At 36.8% G+C, this 20,527-nt stretch overlaps 1 protein-coding gene across 4 annotated transcripts in view; it reads left to right on the top strand.

Moving 5' to 3' along the window:
• Window positions 1-17,230, top strand: part of MINDY3 (MINDY lysine 48 deubiquitinase 3) — a 100,980-nt gene extending 83,750 nt beyond the window's left edge. For all 4 annotated transcript variants that reach the window (XM_045285574.1, XM_004712615.3, XM_045285575.1 and 1 more), the window contains 4 exons: window positions 7,427-7,499; window positions 9,874-9,961; window positions 14,556-14,627; window positions 16,284-17,230. In XM_045285574.1, the coding sequence (XP_045141509.1) occupies window positions 7,427-7,499; window positions 9,874-9,961; window positions 14,556-14,627; window positions 16,284-16,433 (383 nt within the window). In that variant the 3' untranslated portion in view covers window positions 16,434-17,230. The remainder of the gene's footprint in view (window positions 1-7,426; window positions 7,500-9,873; window positions 9,962-14,555; window positions 14,628-16,283) is intronic.
• The last annotated feature ends 3,297 nt before the right edge of the window (window positions 17,231-20,527 follow it).

Genomic DNA, 20,527 nt, shown 5'->3' with positions numbered 1-20,527 from the left:
TGTATATATACAAAGAGTTATATATATATATAGCATAGATAACCTTGAACATTCTCTTAAAATTGTCTTTTGTTTGATATGTACTAGGTTTTCTTTTTTATTCAATTATAACTCCCGGGGTTAATGGCCTTCATCCAACTTAGCATACAACCTGCAGTTATAAACCACCCCCGTAATTCATATTCTACTAAAAATTCAGGATATATACAGTAGTTCATAATAGCAATCAGGCACTACTTTGCCATGGACCTTATTAATAATAATATTATTGATGTATTATATTAAAGATGTTTTAGTATATCTGGAAGTGTTTCTTTCATTATTTTGATGTAGAAAAAGGTACATGGTAACATACTAAGACAAACATTAGTTGATGATACAAACCTAGATGTAATGCATACCAAAGTCATGGGACTCAATTGGAGTCTGGAAACCATGACTGATAGATTGCTCTCTTTAAAGTCCATACTCTGTCTTCTTCACAATCCTCATGACTCGTTTGGTATTACATCAACCTAGGACTTGACATTGTTTACAATCTTACTTTTTGCTAACAGAATCCTATTTTGCTATTTTTAAATGAACAGCCTTTTCCCCTTTCCAAATGTTTTAAAAATAGCTGTAATAGAATATTTATAATGTCGCTGATTACCATCACAATGGCTGCCTTGTTTTTGTTTGCCCTACTTTTGGTTCCCAGTTCTGCTAGGTTTCAAGGCCTGGGACTTCATTTATATTCATGTATTTAATTGCTCCCTATGGATGCAAATCTTGCTTTTTCTTTCAGTGCTTCTTAGATATTCTCCACTAACTCATAAAGTGTGCTCTATCAGATTTCCTTTGCCATTGCTATTGAATGCTCATCATCGTGTCCCTCTGTGGTGTATCCACATTCTGTAAGGAATCAGTTGACAAACTACTAGATAGCCCAGGTTTCATCTCTTTTTAAGACTTACTGATTCTGGGAAACTTCATTGTCCTTGGGTGGAACTAGTACCTGGATCAAGAGGCAGTTTTGTGAATAAAACCAGGGAATATTGCATGGCTTAAAAGGAGAGGTGTGTGTCAGGGTTGTATCCTCTCACTGTACTTATTCAGTCTATAAGCTGAGAAAATCATCAGAAAAGCTGGGTTATGAGAAAGAATGCAGCACCAGGATTGGAAGAAGGTTTATTAACAAACTGCGATATGCGTTTGGCACAACTTTGCTTACTGAAAGTAGGGCGGACTTGAAGCACTTGCTGGTGAAGACAAGGATCGCAGCCTTCTGGATGAATTACAATACAATGTAAAGAAAACCAAAATCCTCGCAACTGGACCAGTAGCTAGCAGCATGATAAATGGAGAAAATATTGACACTATCACAGATTTTGTCTTGCTTGACTCCATAAATAGTACTCATGGAAGCAGCAGTCAGAATCAAATGACATATTACATTAAGTAAATCTGCTACACAAGAACTCTGGTAGAGTGTTGAAAAACAAGGAAGTTACCTTGACTAAGCCATGACGTGACTCACGGCATAGCATTTCAATTTCCCATAAGTTTGTGACAGATGGATATTTAGTAAGGAAGACCAAAGAAGAATAGATGCATTTAAATTATGGTGCTGGTGAGGAATATTGAAAGTTCTCCAGACTGCCAAAATTACCAACACATCCGTCCTGAAAGAAGTACAACCAGATTGCTCCCTGAGGCACGTGAGGGCTCACCACACTTACTTTTGGATGTTGTCAGGAGAGACCAGTCCCTGGAGAAGGCCACCAGGCTTGGGAAAGTAGAGGGGCAATAAGAAGAGGAAGGCCCTCGACAAGATGGACTGACCCAGTGGCTGCAACAGTGGGCCACTGTGAGGACGGGCATGATGGGCAATGTTCACTTCTTTCTGTCCATAGGGTTGCTATGGGTTGCAACCGACATGACAGACCCTGATCATAACAACGGATTCTGTAATCTTTGTAGGATTTTTCAATAGGGTTGATTTTCAGATTAAATATCAAATAGAAGTAATCTTCAAATCTTCTCTTTTAATCTTGGACATATTTAGAGTCTTTGCAATATTTAGAAGATTGCATATATATCTACCTTAAATAATATATATGTACTAATGTAGAGCATTGACTTTACTACAGTAGTTGTTATGCTCTGGTATGTTTGTGTTGAAAAGATATAGAGCTTGTAAGTACCTTTAAAGTGGCTAAAATAGTTTAAGCTTTGGTTATTCATGTAAAATTAAGTGATGCTGTTTTCATTGTTGTTATTAGTGTCTCTGTTCAGCCAATTAGTTCTTTTTGGGGTAGGAGCTGCAGTGCAAATTAGAGTTTCTGGCACATTAAAACCAAGCCAAATGCACTGCCACTGAGTGGATTCTAACTCACAGTGACCCTTTATATCAGGGGTCCTCAAACTTTTTAAACAGGGACCAGTTCACTGTCCCTCAGACCCGTTGGAGAGTCGGTCTATAGTTTAAAAAAAAAAACTATGAACAAATTCCTATGCACACTGCACATATCTTATTGTGAAGTAAAAAAACAAACGGGGCAAAAACACCCGGTGGGCCGGATAAATGTCCTCGGCGGGCCACATGTGGCCCGTGGGCCGCAGTTTGAGAATGCCTGCTTTATATGGTTTCCAACCCTGTAGATCTTTATAAGAGCAGATAGCTTCCTTTTTCTCCCAAAAAACATGTGGTGGATTTAAACCTGACATTGAAGTTAGCAGTCCAGTGCTTACCTGACAGCTCCACCAGAGTTCCTGACACTAAGATGCTTCCAAAAATTTGTAGAAAATCTGAGTGACATTCAGTGCTTAAAAACACCAACTATAGCCCTGATATACATCACTGTGTCCCAAAGTGGGTGATACCATCCCCTAGCCACTCTAACGATCTAGGGAGACTGTCAAAGCAGACACCTATATTTTATCCTGGATTATGGGCTGTAGTCCAAATATTTTTAATTGCCAACAGGACACAGCGACAGAAAGAGAGGGAGTACAATTTTTTTAAGTGGGTGCTAAGCCTATTAAGTTGGGGTGCCTTTGAGACACACATGATAGCCCCTAAACACAGAAGCCCACCCAGACCGCTGTCCTGTCTGCTGCTGGCCTGAGCGAGTTTGTTTTGCTCTTGGAGATTCTGAGCTTCTAGTTGTGACTTAATTAGCAACTCAAATATTTTTTCTCCTTTTCCAAGTCATTAAAGCTAAACCCACAAAGCGCTTATGTTTTTACCATTGCCTTCTAATAAGATCTTTATTCTGTGTACTGCAAATTATTGGTAACCTGACATTGGAATTACTCTAAACGTCCACTTAAAGATTCATTCATTTTTAAATTGTCCTGAGTGATTTTTACCTTTTTCGTCAAAGCCAATTTAAATGGATAAACATCTGCTTATGAGGTTGAAGATAAAAAAGGCCATTTTGGTTTTTTCCAATGGTTTATTGGTTTATGGTGATATTGTCTATTGGTTGAGTTGTGATGCTTTTTGTTTCCTTTACATTGAGTTGAAATCCATACTGAAGGTACGGTGTTTGAGCAGTAAGTGCTTGAAGTCATCTTTGTGTTCTGCATGCAAGGGCATGTTGTCTGTGTATATCACACATCGTTTATGAGCCCTGCTCCAACCCTGTTGCCACGTTTTCTTCTTCGTTTTTAAAGTGGGGGCTCTTACAGCTCTTATACCAATCCACACATCAGTTGTATCAAGAATATTCGTACATATGTTGCCATCATTATTTTCAATATATTTACTTTCTGTTTGAACCCTTGGTATCAGCTCCTCTTCCCCCCCACCCCACTTGTGATCCCTTGATAAATTATAAATTACTGTTTTCATATTTTACACCAACCATTGTCTCCCTTCCTCCATGTTTCTGTTATTTGCCCTCCTGGTGTTGGGCGGGGTGGGCATTACACGTGGACCATTGCACTCAGTTCCCCCTTCTTCACCTCCTCCCCCCACACTCCCCCTACCCTCCTGGTATTGCTACTCCCATTACTGTTCCTGAGGGGTTGATCTGACCTGGATTCCATGTGTCATGAGCTCTTAATCTGTACCACTGTATGAGCTTCAGTCTAGCCCAAATGCTCTGACCCCCCTCATTCTCAACAATATGGATTATTGTTTGTTTGTTTGGGGGTCAGGTAACTGGTGGCTGTTACCTGATCCTGTCAATATCTAATGATCACTCAGACTGGCGTGCTTCTTCCACGTGGGCTTGTTGCTTCTTTGATAAATGGCCGCTTGTTTATCTTCAAGCCTTTAAGACCCCAGACGCTATGTCTTTTGAAAGCCAGGCACCATCAGCTTTCTTCACCACATTTGCTTGTGTCTCCATTTTGTCTTCAGCAATCTTGCTGGGAGGGTGAGCATCACAGCATGCCAGGTTATTAGAACAAAGTGTTCTCGTGTTGAGGGAGGGATTGAGCAGAAGCCCAAAGTCCATGCACTACCTCAATGTATTGCTATATAAATATATGTACATAGGCCAGTACCTCTTTTTTATGAATTAATATATTTACATATGTACACATCTATGTTTATACCTCTATCCATAGTTTTGCTTCCTAGCTCTTTCCTCTGTTTCCTTTAACCTTCTCCTGTCCCACCATCATGCTCACCCTTCTCTGCCTCTTAGTAATTCATTCCTCTCAGTTAGATTACTGTTGTTCCAACACCTGTAGGATCTCTGTGTCCTCCTCCTTGTTGATTTTGATTTCCTAGTTGTTCCCTTGTCTATGGCATTGCTTGTTCACCATTCCTTCCCCCACGTCCTCCTCCCCCAAAGTCCCTGAAATACAGGCAGTGGGGCAGGGGACAGGCCAAACCCAAGAATGTATATGTCATTCCAACACAAAGAAGTGGAAAGGGAGTACAGGGGGAAAGGGAGGAGGAAAAAAGACCATTTTTAATACCATGACTTCTTTCATTTCCTTCCTGACATGGTGCATTCCTATTCCTGAGACATTCCTATTCCTGAAAGAGTGACTACACTTTATACTTTAGTTTGATTATGATAACAGAGCTTTTGTACATCTTGTTCTCCGTGGCAAGATTTAAAAAAAATAAAAATCCCTAAAAAGGACATTTTGATGGAAGTTGATTTAAAACTGAGAGTCCTCAGGAATGAGCAAATGAATAGGCAAAGTCAGGCACTGGACATTTAAGGGAATAAACAACTTACTTTGTGTAAAGCTGCTATAATTTCAGATTACCCTACAAACTTTCAGTCATTTGAGTTTGGGCCATTTACCAGTTCTATTTCCTCAACAAGCCAACAAGGGGCTATTTTCCATCACTTAGCTTCATAAACTTTTGGCCCTGTTCTGCTTTTCAACTTAGAATATTTTTCTATTAAATCTTTGGCTTTTTTATAACAGTGAGTTACATTCTTCATGCCAGTAGGAATTTGTTGGTAAAGAATTTCTTTAATTCTTTTTTTTAATGTAAATGATGGATTTCCTTTGTTACAGTTTTGTGTAGAAAAGATTTACAGAAATTTGTAGAAAAGATTTATAACTCTATTTTTAAAGAAGTAATCTGACTTTAAGATTTCATTTGGAGTGCTAAGCTTAATGTTATTCGGTTAATTTTTGTATTGGAAATCACCCCCATGAAAGTAAATCTATGCTTATGTACCCCCATTTGTTTGTTGGAACATCTCAATTGGTATTCCATAAGTTCCTAGAGCCTTATTATTGGCCAAATGCCTTCTCTACAGCTTGAGTTTCTTCCTTCAATACTTCGAGGACCCTACAATTTTGTATACATATTTGATATTTTGGTAAAAATTTTTACAGCAAGTTAGGGTCCCATTTGACATTTTCCACACAGATTGCCTGATGGCAGTTACCTTTATCACAGTGTCAGTTATTCTCTTTGTATTCAGTTTGTACCCTTTCCAGTACCCCAGTTTCCTTGCTTCCCCTCATCTTTTCACTTTTGCTTTGAGTAATTGTTGATCTTTTTTGGTCTTGTACTTACGGATATTTATGGTAGGGGGACTGATCTTTTGGGTTATATTTTATGTCACTCTGCTTTTCAACACAAGGTGGTATAGAAAGTGTCTCTGGGCGGTCGTCTGAGAGGATTATCTGTTCTGTTCTCTACTTTTCCAGTTTGATTAACTTTTGTTTGTTTGTTTGTTTGTTTGTTTAAGAATGTGGTATCACTTATTGTGACCTCGGTGACTGTAGTCAGTGGTGGCAGCTAGGTACCAATTCTTATGGCCTCAGGATAGATGAGGTTGTAATACCATTAGTTCTTGAATATATGCTACCTGCCGAAATGATTGAACATCTACCAATACTTTTGGTACAGTGACTTTGTATAATCCTTCCATTTTCTTTTGATACATCCTGCATCATTCAATATTTTACCCATAGAATCATTTCATATTACAACCCAAGACTTGAATTTTTTCTTTCACTCTTTCAGTTTGATAAATGCCGAGTGCGCTCTTCCCTTTTGGTTTTCTAACTTTGAGTCTTTGTGTATTTTATTGTACTGTATTGTAGAATAAGGAGATAATTTTGCATTTTAAAACAATTGAGCTGTTTCAACACACTAAGGTAATGCTAGAAGTCCTCACTTGTGTATGTATGCCAAGAAATTTGGAAGCCATCTATCTGGCTAGCTGGCTGGAATAGATCCATATTTGTACTCATTTCAAAGAAAAGTGACCCAACAGAAGATAGAAGTTGTTAAACAGTTGTGTAGCATTTTATAAAATGGTGTAGCAGTACATTGACAAGAACCTGCCAGAAATTCAAGCTAGATTCAAAAGAGGATGTCGAATAAGGCTATCATTGCTAATGTCAGATAGCTCTTGGCTGAATGCAGAGAATACCAAAAAAATATTTACCTGGCATTGAATTATTGGATCATAACAAATTGTGGGAAATATTCTAAAGAATAAGAATTTCAGAACACTTAATTGTGCTCATGGAAAACCTGTACATAGACCAAGAGATGGTTATTAGAACACAACAGGAAGTTACTGCATTGTTTAAAATCAAGAAAGGTGTGTACATATGTATCAGAGTTGTATTCATTCACTGGACTTATTCAGTTTGCTTGCTGAACAAACAGTCCAAGAAGCTTCACTATATAAAGCAGAATGTGACATCAGGATTGGAGGAAGATTCATGAACAACCTGTGATATACAGTTTTCACAACAAACAAGCCAAAAGGAACCAATCCAAATACTTAATGATGAAGACCCAAAACCATAGGCTTCTGTGTGGATTAAACCTCAACCTAAACAGAAATCCTCACAACTTGACCAGTAAGCAGCATCTTGATAAGTGGGGGGAAAGTTGAAGTTGAGCAATCAAGGAATCAAACAGCACATCGCATTGAAGTAAGTTCTTATTTAAATGAGATTCCATTTAAAGTTCTGTTGGTGGTGTTTTGTTTTCCAGATAATGGATTCATACCCGATTCACTTCTAGAAGATGTGATGAAAGCCTTGGACCTTGTTGCAGATCCTGAATAGTAAGCTCAATAGGAAGTGTTATTTGCCCAATTCAAACAGATGATGTTAAAACATTATATACATTCTTGCCTTGCTTTATCTATACCTGCATATAGAAAGCATTGCACTTCATAGAAAGCAAAAATTAGATGAAGTGAAATTAATCTAACATAGCAGAGGTTTAACATAATAAACTTTCTTGTGTATGCTATGCTAACTCTCTTTTTAAAGATGCCAATAATGTCTTTTCCTATAAATTTTATATATATTTTAACTAGTGTTTTCTGTTGTTCATTTCAAAGATTTTTTAAAGGTTTTGTGAAAGTAGTGACATTTCACTATAATGTACATATTGTTAGTGTTCTGCTATCTATCAGGCCTCTGATTTTCAATCTTAAATAAAAATGATTAATGACATTAAAAATTACCAAATAATTAAACTAACTGTTCTGAAACTGTTGTATACTATAGAATGTCATTTTTCTATAGTACCTAACATTACTAACTTGTCATTGTCATCATTCTCATTGTTATGTTTCATACAATGTTACATATATAACTTCCTCATACCTTTTGAATCTTTATTGTCTATGAGAAAATAGTTCTCATTCATAAAGAGGATACTTGTAACAATATAAAGGTTAGTTATGACAACCTTTTCCTGTATAGTTTTTTTTTCTGAAAAATTTTTAATCTGACAATGAACAACTTTTAGTATATAAAACATTTAACCAAAGGTTTCAGCAAAGATAACAAACTATGTTTGCATATACTGTGTTCAGAATTTGGTCCTGTTGGGTTTTGAATAAATTCAGATGTGCCTTCTTTGGAAATAGGGAGCTTCAAAAAGTTTGTGGAAAGTGGAATTAAAAGATAATGGAATTGTTCGATAATCTTTTTGAATCCCCCTCATATATAAACAATTGTAAACTAATATCTGGATAAATATTTAATTAACTAAGTCTGTAGTTATGTCCATATGCAATAGTTGGACTTACTTTTTATTTCCAAGAATAGAAACCCAGAGTTGATGTAGTCTAATAAGTGGTGTAATGGTACTTACTGTATATCTTTTAAACCAATTCCCAAGTGAGACCCTCTTGTGTACTCTGCTCCAGTTTCCATCGAGATTTGAACTCTTGAGTAATACTGGCTTACTGATAATTCTACTGTTTTCGTTTTGTAAATAGAAAAGAAGAATGAAGCATTCTTTTTTTTTTCTTTTTCAAATTCTTCAATACATAGTTTTATAATATCTACCTAGTTTTCCTTGTTTCACTGGACCATATCTTGAATTAAAAGGTTAGTGTAATTAAATTAGATTGGTTATCTACAAGTAGCTAAAAGATTGAATTGATGTATTCTCTCTGTTCTCTGGCATTGTATGTTTCTAAAATGTATGATAGCCCGTGAACCAGCAGAGTTATGTTCATGATTAAACAATGGACTTCAAAAAGTTCACAGCTACCTTCATTGGCTTTTAATTCCATTTTCCCTTTAACATTTTGAAACTCCCTCACTAGATCATAATAATATGATCTAGGCCTAACTCAGGTCTGGTCGAATGTCATATCTTTTGCAACTTATAAAATTGGGACATTTAACTTGGCATTTGACAATTTGGGAAACGCAGAGAATAAAATATTTCTTAAAGGATCATTTTTAATTTTTAAAAACTCTTCACACGTAGATCATTTTTCTAGGCCTTTATATTCACACATAACAATTAACACCTTTCACCAATCTAGATTACACTGCAATGCATGGTAAGGGCCTATGCAAAGCACTGTGGCTCTAAGCTGCAACGGGATGAATATACCACTTGCTGCGGTTCACTATACTTTTGCTCTTAGAGAATATTTCCACTTCTTTAAACGTTAAGTTACATTGACAATTTTATGCCACCATCTCATTTGACTCTTTCTTAAAAGTAAACTTTTTAAGAGTTTCTTTTGATTATCTGGTGTACCACTGCCTTTCAATGCTGAAATAAATGCATATTTTTAAAGTATTAATTACTTCACTTGATAAAAAATTCAGGCATACTTATGAAGCAGAGTATTTGACTCTAGGAGGTTAGGAGCCTGGGTCTGTGAGCCTAGGTTTTATAATTACTTTACCTAATAAGGAACAGTATTCCAAATTCATCACCACATTTAAGTTTTAAATAGTAACAGATTACTGCGGTTTAAAAATAACCAAGTTTTGGCAAATTAGACATCATTCCTATGTATTTGTCATTAAGGTTCTAAAAAGAACAGCTCTTAGAACTTTTGGCAGGCAAATGTGTTATAGTACAAGTAATTTAATCATGAAGGAAGAAAAATAAGCTTTTTTTTCCTTTGGTATCCACTGTTTTTCTTTTCTTTCCTTTTTTTTTTTTTCTCCCCATAGTATAAACCTCATGAAGAATAAATTAGATCCAGAAGGATTAGGAATCATATTATTGGGTCCATTTCTTCAAGAGTTTTTTCCTGATCAGGTAACATAGTTGAGGAACTATATTCATTATTTTGTTCTATGGGATGATCAACTGCGATTGTTTCAGCATTTTTTCAACTTCTTTCAATTGTCCTACTGCACTGATATGAAACTGGGAAAGCGCAATTATTATGTAAAGGGATTCCAAGACAGAGGTGATAGAAAGCTGTGTGTATTCCAATACAGCAATTCACATCCTCCAGGAAAGTGGGGCCACTAGAAATTGGTGTCCACACCAATGCATGCAATAAAGTGATACTGGTTATCTACAAAGGCAAAATCCAGAAGTGTGTTGACCAAGAAGAAAATGGTTCTCTTTTCCACTCTTACTCCCATTTTCTCTTGTCAGATAACTGTTGTTAATAAATTGATATGTAGCTCTTCAGAACTCTCTACATACTAGAAAGGAAGGTAAAAGCCTGCAAGTAGGAGGAGCTTCTCCTACTGAACTTAAATTCCAAGAGCAATTCACACAACTGGAAGAAAATCTTGACTGGAGCTATGTTGTTTCATATTGGAATATTTCTTCCGCTAGGCTCTGGTTAATAGGCAATTTTGCTAACCTCAATGTCCATCAGGTATGTCTGAGTCATTGGCAAGCCAATTCTATGTGTAGGCATCTGTCTTCTGTCCTTATTGAACTGAATTGCAGCACTAAGCCAAATTGTTTAGTTAGGTCTACTGTGGTTATTTCATCAGCATGGTTTAAATCTGTTGTTTCAATAGAAATTCAAGTTTCTAGTCTACCTTTATTGTAAAAGAGATTGATTGCCATGTAGAAAAGGCTTACCAAGTAATAGGACAATTGCAAGATAATAATCATCAATTTCTCCATTTTGAATTACCTTTAACAATCTAGTAAGTAGAAAAGCAAAAGAAACCTACATTTTCTAAGCTTTCATGTATCTGCTGTGGTTGTTGTAAGAAAAAAATGGATTATATAAAAATTTTAACAAAACTGAGGATATCACAATATAGGCTATTAGGTTTTTAAATTTTTGATAAATGCTTCCAGAAAAGATAGATTTGTTTTATTTTCTGACATTCTGAATACTTTATCAGGTTGCAGTGTCCAATATGTTCTTACTCTAAGTACTAAGTTTAATTAGTTGAGATTTCTAAAGTTAGTGTCTGGAATCTCATCATGAGTTTTACATATCTTAATAAATTACAGCTTTCAAAAACTTTACTTGAGGCATTTAAATCCATTTTCTTTTTTCATTGCTGTATAGCTAAGGCTTGCTATCCAAATATTTAATGCTAATTTCTTTTTACTGTAATGAAATGAGGCCTTGGATGGTACAAATAAAATGGTCAAACACTCGACAGCTTGATCAGAAAGGTTGACAGTTGACATTCATCCAAGATAGCATTCCTGTTCATTCTTAACTTACTTTTGGAAGGAGTTTGAAAAGTACTTGGGAAATAAAACCAAACAGCTACATCCAACTCTTTTAGAAATACACTGCCTTCTTTATTTACTTACATGAGCCTGCTTGTCATTATTGTAATAACTCATTTGTTCAAAGAATTAATTGTGGCAAGTAATTTAAGAGTCATAGGCCCCTTCCCTTTTACATGGAGCAAACTTCTCCCTTCGGTGGTTCGATTTGCTCCCTGTGTAGCCCGGGCAGTGTGTTAGTGGGTCATGAGTTGGTCAGCCGTTGGAAACCACCATGGGAGAAAGAAGCAGCCTTTTGCTCCTGTAAAGATCTAGAGCCTTGGAAACCCACGGGAGCAGTTCTGCTGTGCCCTGTAGAGCTGATCCGTTGGAGTTGACGTGGTGGCAGTGAGTCTGATTTGGTTTGGGGTTGTTACCTATAGTCATCTCGTAGCTTTTGCCTCTTTCCGGCTATACTTATACAAACTCTCCATCCCAGCTTGGTTGGTCTCCTTGCTCCTCCTCTATGAGAGGTGTTCAAAAAGTTTGGAAAAATGGAATTTTAAATAATGCAATTTCCCCACAAACGTTTTGAGGCCCACTCTATAGTTCATGTTCTGTCTTAAACCAAAGCTTGTTATCCTGCTATTGGTTCCCTCAGAACAGTGGTTTACAAAAACTTGAAATGCAAATTCTTAGATCTTTTTCCAGACTTAGTGAATCAGAAACTTTGGGACTGGGGCGCAGCAATCTGTTTTAACAAGCCCTTTGGGTGATCTGATGGCTTACCACCATCTGAGAACCACAGCTTTAGTGGAAGACCCATCACAGCCCCACTGGTTCACATCCAGCCAGGGCTCAGATGATCTGTATCACAGATCTTCCCTCAGCATAGCCTGTACCACCCTATGCCCTCTTGCTCTGTGGCTATCACTCATTGTGCCCATTATTCAAATTCTAACTGGTTCTTACAAACCAACGTAGTAGATACTCAGTAAGCATTGCTTATTGGATCAAACTAGGAATAGAGTTACAAAACTTGGACCAAAAAGATGACCAGGAAAATAGGTTCCTATCTATAGAAATTGTTGCAAATGTGTGAAGTGGAGGATGGCTATGGAAGAGCATTCCTTTGCCATTAAGTAGAAGCTGCTTGGAGACTAGTGGGTAGGAACTGTAGGAATATTCATAAGCATTTCAAGGTAATTTGTTTATAATAAAAATTGGGGAAATAGCTACTATTTGTTAAGGAGTCAATTGTGGCGCACCAGGTACTGTTTCTCTTCCAAAAAAATTAAAGTGTTACTATTATTTCCCCCATTCTTACAGTGAAGAAACTGAGAATTTAAGAAAATTGTTTAATGTCACACACTTGCAGGTGTGTTCCAGAGTAGATCTGCCTAACCCAGAGTCCAAGCACTTACCACTGTGTTAACACTGCCTTTTCTCGATGGTTCATTATTTTTTATATACCAATTGTTACTGCCGGGGACTAGAGACTATAAATTGTATTAAGTTACAATGAAATATTTATCTTTTAAGTTAAGATAAATTCACATTGAAAACCAAGAGCTAAATTACTTTATCTTAGCATCTGATTTTGTTGGCTTATGTATATAATTAAGGAAATGATATAATTTATTGATTTTTTTCCCTAACCTGTGCAAAGCAATCTGAGTATGGCTCAAAAATAAATTAGAGCATAAATTTTAGTTGGGACTGCAAGACGTGAAAAGCTAAAAAATAGTTAAACAGTTAAGCAGTCTTCAAAAATAATATGACTATAAAAGTAGCATGGCTCTTTCCTAGTAGTATGGCCGATAATTTTTACTATAAGAAGCTCAAAATAATGAAGAACCAAGTACTATGATTAGGAAAAACATTATAGGAAAGGTGAATTTTGAATCTCTTTTAAAAATGAGGGGGGGAAAGTTAAATATGTGAAGAAAGGAACAGAAAAGTTTATGAGTGTACAAAGGATTAAAAATGAAAGGTCTTTTTATGGCAAAATTAGGCTTGTCAAAAAGAGAACTGCAGTGCGTCTGGAGATACTTTGGAGAGCAAGTTGGGTTCTACAGAAGCCCAGCCTGAACTGGCTCAAAGGAGGGCTGGGTCATGGGCAGAGTCACTCGCGGGAATTAAATTTCAGAACGTCCATGCACAGGAAGGACCTCCTCAGAGACTAGAGCAGTCTCTCGATCCCCCAGCCTTTCTCTCTAAGGGAGCTTCATTCGCTCATCCCATTTTTCTCTAGCAAGTGTAAGCCCCAGCTTACACTCTAGTAGTATGGCCGATAATTTTTACAGTCCTCTCTTCCCTTAGTTCTACCAGGGAAAAAGATCTCCAAAACCCTCTGGCCCAGCTTATGTCGCAAACTCATCCTTAAATCAATCAGTTATGGTGAAGAGACAAGAGGGCTAGAAGCAGCGAGAGATCGCTATGTTAGTCCCCAAAGGAAACCATTGGGACCAGACGGGTAAACCAGCGGGATCCACTGTGACTTTGTGTGCTAGGTTGAGGGAGCTGAACTTGACCTTTCGCCAATTGAGGACCAAAGTAAACCAGAGTAACATTATCAAGGTGTTTCTGAAAATCTAGTCTGATCATTATCATTATTTATTGAATGTTCTTAAAGTCTCTGTAAGCACTACTATTATTTTCATTTCTAACAATGTTTTTTTTTTTACTAATTAGAATTTGGCAATATTCAAATGACATTTTTGGAATGGAAACCCCTGATATTGTGAACCAAATAGGAACTATTAGTGCGTATGTTTGTGGTCTGAATAGAATTAGTATTACCACTCTTCCATGTGTATTAGAAGGAGAAAATTATTCACAACCAGAAAAATGACAGAGAAATATTTTAGGGAAGTGGGTTTGTGTTTTAGAAATATATTCTTTTAAAAACTCACAGTAATCCATGCCTATGGGAAAAACCGTAAACTACCACTGAAGACTATACTGTGAAGATCAACACTTCTGGTTTTTCCAATCTCTCCAGAGATAAACTCTCATAGTACGTCAGCTTTAGCTTTTTGGTCTTTACCTCCATAAATCTAAGTTTCTTACTTTTTAAAAGATAACTCCCTCATCAATGGATAAGGATTTAGAAAACTTGCATTTTATTTCCAACTATTAATCAGCACTTACTAATTAGCAGTTAGACAAAAAGCCATGATGTAAAGTTTTAATAGTTCTCTCTTCATACTAGGGTTCCAGTGGTCCAGAATCTTTTACTGTCTACCACTACAATGGATTGAAACAGTCAAATTATAATGAAAAGGTATGATAATTCAAAAGTAACTTCTGGTTTAATGGATAAATGCATGAATACATAACAATGTTTCCTGCCCATAAAATCACTCCCCAAGGATATCAATCGCTTTCCATTTTTTAGACCTATGCTGTTCACTTTGACCAGTCCATGATACACAGTGAGGTCTACATTGAACTTTAAGCAATGGGTACACTATGACAGTATAACTACCTCTGCATGCATGTTGATAACATCGATTAGGAAGCTCTTATTAAATTGGCTTTCGTGGTTTTTTTCTTTTCTGTGAAATTTGGTACAGAAAGGGATAACAGATTTTTGAGAAAACTCTTTTTAAAGAATTTAAATGCGTAGCCATAATAGCTGGCATTTATCTAGAATGTTACTAAGCACTATTTTTCAGCATACACATTTCACATCCACCCTAGGAGTAGGTATTGTCTGTATTTTACATTTTACAGAGGGGCCACTAAAGCTCAAGGCAGTGAGAAATGTGACCCAGGTCAAACAGCTCAGCTGGAGTTGAAACTGCCAATATGATCTGACTGCCCGGTCTGGCCTTCTCATGCCCACTAGGTTTTCCTGCACATGGAAGTTTGAGCTCACTCATTAACTCTTTTTTTTTCTAATTAAATATGAGCTTTGACTACACATGCAGTGCATTTATATTTATATGTACTAAAATAATAATCATAGCAGATGCAGTTAACATTAAGTAGATAGGGATTTTACACTTTTAACCAACTTCTAGAGCATCTTTAAAGGGAGCTCTTGTGACACAGAGGTTGTGTACTCAGATGCTAACCCAAAGGCCTGAGGGAGAAAGATGCAGCAGATTGCTTGCATAAAGAAACCCTATGCGACAGTTCTACTTTGTCCTGTAGAGTCACTATGACTAGAATGGGTATGGTAGCAATGGGGATTAGATTCACCAATTCTAGTTTATATTGTGGTCATTATGTTAGTACATAAATTCCCTGATTGATCCATCAACCTTTTTTTTTTTTTTTGATCCATCAACTTTTGCTGGTAATTTCTATTTTTTTTTGTCCTTTAAATTTTTCTCTCAGCTTTTTCCTATAGTACAAAGTACACTTATGAACCACATTTGAAATTTAGTGCAGTATTGCAAATTTCATTGACAAACATCTAAACTGCTTTCAGCTCTGAAAATTTAACACTGAACTTGAGAAAATAAAGCCCTCCACAGAGTATATAGCTGTGTTTTTGCCACAACTTTCTGTTTCATGAGATGTCATGAGCACCCTAGGGCATCAATCTTAAGCATAAGGAGCAATATCAGTGTGATAACTACATATATTCAACTCAGATTTCTTCCAACTGCTATGGTCCTCTGACGAGTTATTTCATTTGATCAGAAATTGCTTACATGTGTCTTTGTGATTTATCTAAGCTTTTTAAAGTATGACATTAAATTCAAAAAAGGAACGAGTTAGTCAGCAATTAAAATTTATATCACCATTCTATCACATTCGTCAGTGAGCAGATATTCTTGATAATTTCTACCAAATAAAATTAGATGTAAAAGTCTCAATGAGACAGTATTTAATACCTTATTTACTAGACTATAACAACTGTTTGTATTCCTTTTAAGAATTTGCTAGAAATACTGATTGCCCTTGGTGACCTTGTTTTGACCCACAGGTAATGTACGTAGAAGGCACTGCAGTTGTCATGGGTTTTGAAGATCCCATGCTGCAGACCGATGACACTCCTATTAAACGCTGCCTCCAAACCAAATGGCCATACATTGAATTACTCTGGACCACAGATCGCTCTCCTTCGTTAAACTGATTTGCCCACATGTTTTCATTATAGCAGATGTTGAAAGAGGGACTGAAGACTGGCAAGTGGCTAAATTAAGCTGAACACTGGTTTCATTGATTTCTCTGTAAATAACAAACACTTTTTCAGTATTTAAAATATGTTTAAATTGTTTGTTTTAAAGCTGTATGTTAAAGGTTATCCTACCTTGACCTTTTATGTGAAATGGACTAACAAAATTTTTCTTAATCAAAGTTCATTTCTTTTGCAGTCAGATAAATTTTCATTTATTTAACAAATCACAAGCAACATTATGCTACAGCATTTGTATCTTACAGATTACTATTTATAAATTTCTACTTTTAGTTTTTATTTTATTCAGGCACATTCTATTGTTTAAATGACTGACTTAAAATGTATCAAACTCAACATTGAAATGCACAAGAGTTCAGTTTTGCTATCTTCTAGAGTCTGTTTTCCATTAGAAATACTAATAAATAGCAAATTATCAGCTCATATCCATTGGCAATTGACTTAGCTTTGGCATGTTTTAGAAAAAGAAGAGACTAAAGTGGAATGTAACATTTATTTACAATATGTAAGGGGATATCTTTTTAAATTTAACAGGAAAGAGTCTTAACACTGTTACATTTCACTGTATTGCCAAATACATTTTTCCAAATTCCTCCCAACAGCCCTGTAAGCCAGCTTCCTTGCATATTTATAAATGTGATAAATGCATGAGAACATCTGTTATTACATTAGTATATTGCATTATTTATTATGATCCTAACTGATGGCCTAAATAAACCTTTTTTTTTCTTTAACTGTGCCCTAGCATTTTATACTAGTAGTCAAATCGTCAAAATAGGAAAATCACTTTAAATGTTTCTCCCCAGCATCGCAGCGAGCACGACATAAAGTCTCAGGAGCTCATACAAGACCTCAGAATAGGAGATTGAACCTTACCCTTTCCCAAGAGCTGTGCCTGAGATAGCCAGAAGTACTGGGCCCTGCATAGCAGCTTTCTAGATCAGGGGACCCAGATAAACCACATCGTGTTTCTGGATACCTCTTTGAAAAAAGCCCTAATCCATACATGTATTCATTAAAACAGCAACCCTCCTTTTCCCTTTTCTGCTTAAAGGGCAAGGATTTTGCTCTGCGCCAAGTAGCAGTAGCAGTGACCTTTGTGAAAGCACTCTCCTAAACCTTGATGTCATGGGTTGTGTTGTGTGCCCCAAAATACGTGTGTCAACTTAGCTAGGTCAGGAGGCCCTCTGTTATGTGGTGGTTCCACATTTTTTGATCTGATATAATTATTTTCTATTTTATGCTATGGATGGTGGAATCCATGAACCCTGGTATTGTAATGGGTTACATGTTGGGCCACTAACCACAAAGTCAGCAGTTAAAAGTCACTAGCGGCTCTAAGAGGAAAAGGTGAGGCTTCTACTCCCATAAAGATTTACAGTCTTGAAAACCCATGGGGACAGTTTTACTCTGTCCTGTGGGGTTGCTATGAGTCAGAATTTCCTCAATGGCATTGAGTTTAGAGGGTTGTTCGTTGTTTGTTTGTTTGTTTGTTTTAAATCTTGAAGCACCACCCATCTCAAATCATTGCCTTTATTCAAATTACCACCCTTGCCTGAGTCATACCTTTTATCTATAAAGGGATCAAAGAGAGATGGCAGTTGGGTGAGAAGGATCTCCCTACTACCAAGAAAGATGGCCTGGAAATGGAGCATGTCCTTTGGCTTCAAGGGTCCTGCACTGAAAACCACCTATGCCTAAGGAAGATTGGTGCTAGGACACATGGGGAGTTCCAAGAAACCAGGAAATGGATGCTGAAGAGGCAGGGACCTTCCTCCAGAGCTGAACCCCCAAAAAGCCTTCCCCTATAGCCCACACCCTGAGTTTGGACTTCTAAAGAAATATACTTGTGTTTGTTAAAACCACCCACTTGTACAAGGGTACTTCATAAAGTGTGTGGGAAAATTGCACTCATTTTTTTCCATGAACTTTTGAAATATCCCTTGTATTTCTGTTATAGAAGCACTAGGTAAATAAGGCAAATGACTATAATTTCTTTTAGGGTAGTTTTCCAGAGCTTCTCTTGCCCAAAGGAGCTTATCAGATAAATCAAGACTGAGGTCACGAATATGCTGCTACAGCATTTTCCTCAAGCCCTTCTTCAAGCTCTATAGGCAACATGGTCCAAATGGGAAAACTGCTGTGTGTACGTATCAATCCCGATTGCTGTGTGATTCATGATTAGGGAGTTGCCATTTTAATATAAGTAAACTGTATACGATATTATGTGATAAATTTGATGGGGAAAAAATCAAACAGGGTAGGGGGAATTGTTGGAGGGAGAGTGGAAGTTGGGGTGAAAAAGTATTGAAGACTTGATGATATTGCATGCAAGCCCAAATAGCACTGCTGAGTAAGCATTGAACTGCTGAGGGGTCATGTGTGCAAATTCACCAGTTATTCCACTAGAGAAAGAGGACTCTATTTGACCTTTAAAGATTTACAGCCTCAGAAACAATACAGGGTCACTATGAGTTGGACTAATAGTTATTTTGAAACAGAAAATCATATTGTTTATGCCAGGAATGACAAATTATAGAGGAATGGCCTTACATCCATCTTCAAAAAAGACATTTCAAGAGCTATAAGTACAATACTGTCTGTAATGGGATTCATATACAAAGAAATCCAATCAATACAGCTATTATTCAAATTTATGCACCAGCCACAAAAGCTAGTGATACAGAAATGTAAGATTTCTACCAATGTCTCCTGTCCGAAATTATTCAAACATGCTATCCACATGCATTGAAAATTATTATCAATTGGAATGCAAAAGTTGGAAATAGAGAAAGGATCTGTAGTTGGAAAATAATGTTCTTTGTGATAGAAACAAAGCTGGAGATTGTGTAATAGAATTTTTCAAGACCAATGACTTCTTTGTAGCAAATAACATTTTTCAACAACAAAAAAGTGGACTTCAACATACATGTGGACTTCTCCAGATGGCATACACAGAAATAAAACTGACTACATCTGTGAGAAGACACAATGGAAAAGCTCACTATTAGCAGTTAAAAACAGACCTGGAACTGACTGTTCAACAGACCATCAATTGCTCATATTCAAGTTCAGAATGAACCTGAAGAAAATGAAAACAAATTCATGAGTGCCAAAATATGACCTTGAGCCCATTCCACCTGAATTTCGAGAGCATCTCAAAAGCAGATTTGACACACTGAACCCTAAATGACTGAAGGCCCAGTGAGATGTGGATGACATCAAAAACATCATACACAGAGAAAGTAAAAGGTCATTTAAAAGAAAGAAAAGATAAACGTGGATGTCGGAAGAGTCTCTGAAACTTGTTCTTAACTAAGTAACGAACTAAAGCAAATGGAAGAAATTATAAAGTTAATAGCCAAACAGAAAGCTTCAAAGTTGAGCTCAAGAAAACAAAGTAAAATATTATGAAATTTGCAGAGAACTTGAGTTAGAAAACCAAAAAGGAAGATGCTCAACATATCTTAAACTGAAAGTTCTCAGAAAATTCAAGCCTCAGGTTGCAATATTGAAAGATGGTAAGGACCCTCTTTGAATGATGTAGGAAGTATCAAAAGAAGATGGAAAGAAGACACAGAATCACTATACCAAAAAGAACTAGTTGATCTCCATTTCAAGAAGTAGCATATGAGCAAGAACCAATGATACTGAAGGAAGAAGTTCAGGCTGTGCTGAAAACGTTAGCCAAACAGTGCTCCATGATGAAGCCCTAGAATCACTCACTCATCTATGTCAAGAAGTTTGGAAGACAGCTACTGTTGCATCTGACTGGACGAGATCTGTGTTTGCACTCATTTCCAAAAATGGCCCAATAGAGTGCACAAAATTATAGAACAATATCAATATCACTTGCAAGTCAAGTTTTGCTGAAGTTCCTTCAACAGTTGCTGCAGTACCTCGACAGGGAGCTACTAGCACTCCTGGCCAGTTTCAGAAGAGGACTGGAATGATAGTGCTGATGTCAGATGATCTTGGCTCAAAGCAGAGAATGCCAGAAAGATGCTTACTTGTGCTGTGTGGATGTCACA

Source organism: Echinops telfairi, unplaced genomic scaffold (assembly GCF_000313985.2).
Source record: "Echinops telfairi isolate 266 unplaced genomic scaffold, ASM31398v2 ScPeMD7_7473;HRSCAF=8511, whole genome shotgun sequence".
Classification (NCBI taxonomy): Eukaryota; Metazoa; Chordata; class Mammalia; order Afrosoricida; family Tenrecidae; genus Echinops; species Echinops telfairi.
The sequence above is the reverse complement of the archived record's forward strand: the minus strand, read 5'-3'. Positions and strand labels throughout refer to the sequence as shown.